At 42.0% G+C, this 5,000-nt stretch overlaps 1 protein-coding gene across 4 annotated transcripts in view; it reads right to left on the reverse strand.

Moving 5' to 3' along the window:
- LOC122253994 (uncharacterized) overlaps positions 1-5,000 on the reverse strand; it is a 124,591-nt gene that overhangs the window by 312 nt on the left and 119,279 nt on the right. For 3 of the 4 annotated variants that reach the window (XM_086532686.1, XM_086532683.1, XM_043017439.2), the window contains 2 exons: positions 3,523-3,576; positions 1-1,148 (listed from right to left, as the gene is read on the reverse strand). The exon at positions 1-1,148 is cut by the window's left edge and continues 312 nt beyond it. In XM_086532686.1, coding sequence (XP_086388812.1) covers positions 448-1,148; positions 3,523-3,576 — 755 coding nt within the window. In that variant the 3' untranslated portion in view covers positions 1-447. The remainder of the gene's footprint in view (positions 1,149-3,522; positions 3,577-5,000) is intronic. The other variant, XM_086532684.1, reaches the window with a different exon arrangement.

Raw genomic sequence — 5,000 nt, forward strand, 5'->3', positions numbered from 1 at the left:
TTTTCTAGTCCATTACAGATTTTCAGGAAGTTTTTAACAGTTATTTATATATATATGTATATATATACTTATAATTTTGTATAATACAATTATAGAATTTTTCGTGATTCACTTCCTTCGAAAAAAAAAAAAATTAACAATAATACTTTTCTTTTCTTTTTTGTTTCTTGTATGGAGGTATTCACGCTAAAAAAATAAAAGGAATATTTTCTTTCAGAACCAATAAAATAAATATGTAAATGAGAATAAACACAGATAAACGGAATAAATTAAACAATGAAAAAAAAACTCTGAACCTGACTAGGGATGGCAAAGGGATTCTAACAGTTCTAACAGTTTATATACTGTAGATAGAGTTCTTCTCTTTTTTTCGGGTCTAACGGTTCTAACGATCTTAACGGTTCTAACGATCTTAACGGTTTTTAACGGTTCTGGCTATTCAAACAGCTAGTCCATCGCCGCGTCTTCTTCGGCCAGGCACTCCGCCCCGATGCCTTCGTCGATGCTGATCTGGCGTTGGGCGCGCGCCTTGGCCACTTCGCCGCTGTCGACGCTCCCCCGCCCGGAGTCTGGCACTTCCGGCACGCCCTCCGCTCCCCCGCAGTCCTCTGGAATCGCCACGACCTTCAGGATGGACATGGAGCCCTTCCTCCGCGCCAGGCGTTCGCAAGGGGCGGCTCCAGTCAGCGAGGTCTCCCTTACCAGCGGCGAGAGCGACTGCTTCTTCCTGATGTAGCGCGAGATGGACCTGTCGTAGGGCAAGGAGAGGTACTTCTTGTCCCTGGGGTCGTGCTCGCTCGTCGGGAGCTTGTCCAGACTCCGCACCCGCCGCAAGGGGACCGCAGGAGGCTTCGACGCGCCCTCGGCCAGGACCTGCAGCGAGAGGGGCGTCATCGCCATCTTCCGGCGGTGCACGGCGGGCGAGACGCTGCCGCAGGTCGTCGTCTGGAGGGCCAAGCGCGCCGACGAAGGAGTTGGAGGAGGCGAGGACGGGGGCGTCGGAGGATCCTCGCGGACGCTGCCGAGGACGCTGGGGGCGGAAACCCTCCTCGTAGGGCGGGGGTGGAGGTGAAGGTGGAGGTGACTCTGGCTCTGGGACGGGGTTTCCGGGTCGTAGTCAGGGTCGTCTCCAGAAACCATGACCGCGCCTGCAATTCGGAGGGAGTCGTTAAGGTCGGTGTTACTGTGTTGGAAGCGACGGAAAATGACTCTAGTGAACTTGCCGTTATAAAAAGCCTTGCGTCTTCCTGAAACTTCGACCTCGAAAATGAAATGAAAATAAGGAATGGGGAGAAATAATTATTACGATCAATATCATCATTATCATTATTCTTCTCTTTAACATTGACATTACCTTATCACTATCATCATTATCATCATTACCATTGTTGTTATGCTAAATTATAATAACAATATTGGTAACAACAATAATAATATGATGATAATAAAAATAATTATGATCAAAAACTACTACTACTAATAATAATAATAACTGTAATAACTATAATATTGATAATATCAACAATGATAATGATGACATTAATGACATTTTTTTTTTTGATAACGAAACGGCAAACTGCAATCATAATAATTTTCAAAAAGTGAAATAAAATAGACAATAGGATAAAATGATAATAAAAATAGTTATTTACCAATACTATCATTATGAATATGTGTTATTCGTTATCGTATAAGTTACAAAATGTTATGTAAGTGACTAATCTATTCAAACTACAGTCAGTAATCATTAGTGAAACAAACACTAGTGATTGTGAAAGCAAGGGGAAAGGTGTTACATGTCGATATGTGTGTTTGTGTGTGAGAGAGAGAAAGAGAGAGAGGGAGGGAGGGAGAGAGAGAGGGAGGGAGGGAGAGAGAGAGAGAGAGAGAGAGAGAGAGAGAGAGAGAGAGAGAGAGAGAGAGAGAAAGGGAGAGAAAGAGAGAGAGAGAGAGGGAGGGAGAGGAAGAGAGAGAATGGAGACAGAGATAGAGAAAGGGAGAGAGGGAGAGAGGGAGAGAGAGAGAGAGAGAGAGAGAGAGAGAGAGAGACAACAGAGATAGGGAGAGAGAGAGAGAGAGGGAGGGAGGGAGGGAGGGAGGGAGAGGGAGGGAGGGAGGGAGGGAGGGAGGGAGGGAGGGAGGGAGGGAGGGAGGGAGGGAGAGAGAGGGAGAGAGAGACAGAAAGACAGAGAGAGGGAGAGAGAGAGAGTGTGTGCGTGTGCGTGTGTTTGTGGGTGTGTGTATGTATGTAATTCAAAATAAGTTTTCTTTCCACGTGCAAGAGTCAATTATCATATATATATAAATATATAAAACACACGATTGTTCTATTACATCACACATATCAGGCACGAAGGTATACAAAAAAAAGCCTAGAGAAGGTCAGTTGCTCCAGGAATGGTCCATCATGCGAGGAAAAGTAATAAAAAAAAAATAATAATAACCAAAACGACTAGGAAGCACCAAAGAGGAATTCTTCAGTCTCTCCCGAAAAGTAGTTTTCTTTGTACACAGTTTTGGAGGGCTAACTATTCCAAAAAGGGAAAAAATCGGTTTTGGCAGCAATCGAAGGGAAATAATGTACATACAAGTGATAAAGAGGGATTAAAAGGATAAACAAACAAACCTTTGTTATCCAAGTCAGCGAGGAGGACAACAAATAAGGAAAAAAAGAACAAATACATGAAAGAGAAGCGGCTACTTTTGATACGAAGCCGTGCGGGACTGGGAAGTAACGAAGAGTATTCGTGTTACCTGACGGGGGGACTTCCAGAGGTCAAGACATAGTACTGAAGATGCTCACGAGAGGAAATACTGGGTGGGGAGTGACACCTGAGGGGGGAGAAGGGGGGAGGGGGGTGAATCACAGCCTGTGACTCACGGTGTCGACTCGTGAGTCACGGAAATGAAGTCACACATCGATCCTTGAGTCAGTGGGACGGGTGGGACGGGGGTGAGGGAGGGGAGGTTCTGAGACCAAGTATAAAGGGGGAATTCCCTCGCTTTGAGCCACAACCACGATTTTTATCTAAAAAAAAAAGAGGGAAACAGAAAATACGACATCAAGAAACAACATCCATGGACAGGGAGAGGTGGAAGGTGTTGTCGAAACATACAACAACAACAACAATAACAGGAAAAAAAAACAATGGCAGAAGAAAAAAAAACACAAAATAGACCTACTGTATATCCTATTTTTTCTTTCTTTTTCCTTCTTTTTCTCCTTTTTTTTGCCATCATATTAATACAGTCGAGTCTTTTGCTTATTAAACACCAGCATAATACCACAACACCGAACGAACTGACGACAGCAAAGAGGCAGGAAGTGAGAGAATTCAATGAAGTAACACCAACTCACACCAAGGGTTAAGTTAACACCGATTTTAACACCACAACACTCTAAGGGGAGGGAGAAGGGGAGGGGATATGGGGGGTGGGGAGTGAAAAAGAAGAAGAAGAAGGGAGGGGAGGGGAGGGGAGGGGAGGGGATATGGTGGGAGGGGGGGAGCACACCTGACCTACCTGTCTGTCCGGCATCCCTAGCAAGTGACGAAGAAAAATCGAAGAGACAACAATCTGCAAGAAGATGCTGGGTTCTCAAAACCACTCAAAAGGACGCGAAGAAAGGAAGAAAAAAAATTAAAAAAAAAGAATAAAAAAAAGGAGAAGAGGTGAATTTTCTTTTCTCTTCCTTTTTGTTTCGATAAGAACGAGGGGGAAGGGGAGGAGGAGCAGGAGGAGCAGGAGGAGGTGGAGGAGGTGGAGGAGGTGGAGGAGGTGGAGGAGGTGGAGGAGGTGGAGCAGGTGGAGGAGGAGGAGGAGGAAGAAGAAGAAGAAGATGAGGAGGAGGAGGAGAAGGGGACGGGAAGGGGTGAGAAGGAAGGGAGGAGGAGGAGAAAGAGGAGGAGGAGGAAGAGGGGTGAGAAGGAGGAGAGGAGGAGGAAGAAGAGGAGGAGGAGAAGGAATAGGAGGAAAAGGGGTGAGAAGGAGGAGATGAGGAAGAAGAAGAAGAAGTAAAAGAGAAAGGAGGAGGAGAAAGAAAAAGAGGAGTAAGACGAGGAGGAAGAAAAAAAGAAGTAGATGGTGAAGTAGGATGAAAGGGGAAAGAGATGGAGGGAAGAGGAAGAGAATGCCGAAGAAGAGAAAGAAGAAAGAAAGAAATGCTTAAAGTCCCCCACTAGGTCCCTCCTGTGTAGAGCTAGAAGGGCATACCAAAGGACCCATGTTACTCCCATATCCTTATCTCCCTCATGAATTATCATGATCTTGGTATATTTTGCTTTTGCTGTTTATTTTCATTTTCATTTTTTACCCTGGTATCTCTATCAGAATGAGATACAGTCTTAGAAGAAAATCCTGTTGAATACTTCTCGATGGAAACAGATACAAACACCTCAGATGTTGAATACGAAAGGATCAGATATTTCTGTAAACATACAAAAAAAAAAAAAAAAAAAAAACAGGTCCTTAGAATTGTGTCTTCAATAACATGATTGTTTTTGATGATTGGTTTATATAACACATAGTGTCCTACGGATTATAAAACAGTTTATGTTTTATCTTCCTTACTTAACAAACCACAAAATATGTTTTTTTTTTTTTTTTTTTTGCTAATCATAAAAAAAGTAATACTCATATGATGAAATTTTAAAAAGTGAACCAGAAACAGAAATACATCGATGTATATAAAATAAAAACCAGCCAAAATAAGACCAGAATATATCTTATTTTATCAACCCATCTGTTATCCATAATAAACCCACAAATACCAAATACAATATATATATATATTATATATATTATAATAAATATATATATATATATATATATATATATATATATATATAATATATATATATATACAATATATATATATATATATATATATAAATATATATATATATATAAATATACATGTATATTAAAATACCCGCATCAAAAATCCAAACCAAATACCCGTACCAAATACCCACACCAAATACCAACACCATAAGTCTACA

This window comes from Penaeus japonicus, unplaced genomic scaffold (genome assembly GCF_977035675.1).
Source record: "Penaeus japonicus unplaced genomic scaffold, GWHDUDI00000001_assembly GWHDUDI00000037, whole genome shotgun sequence".
NCBI classification, from domain to species: Eukaryota; Metazoa; Arthropoda; class Malacostraca; order Decapoda; family Penaeidae; genus Penaeus; species Penaeus japonicus.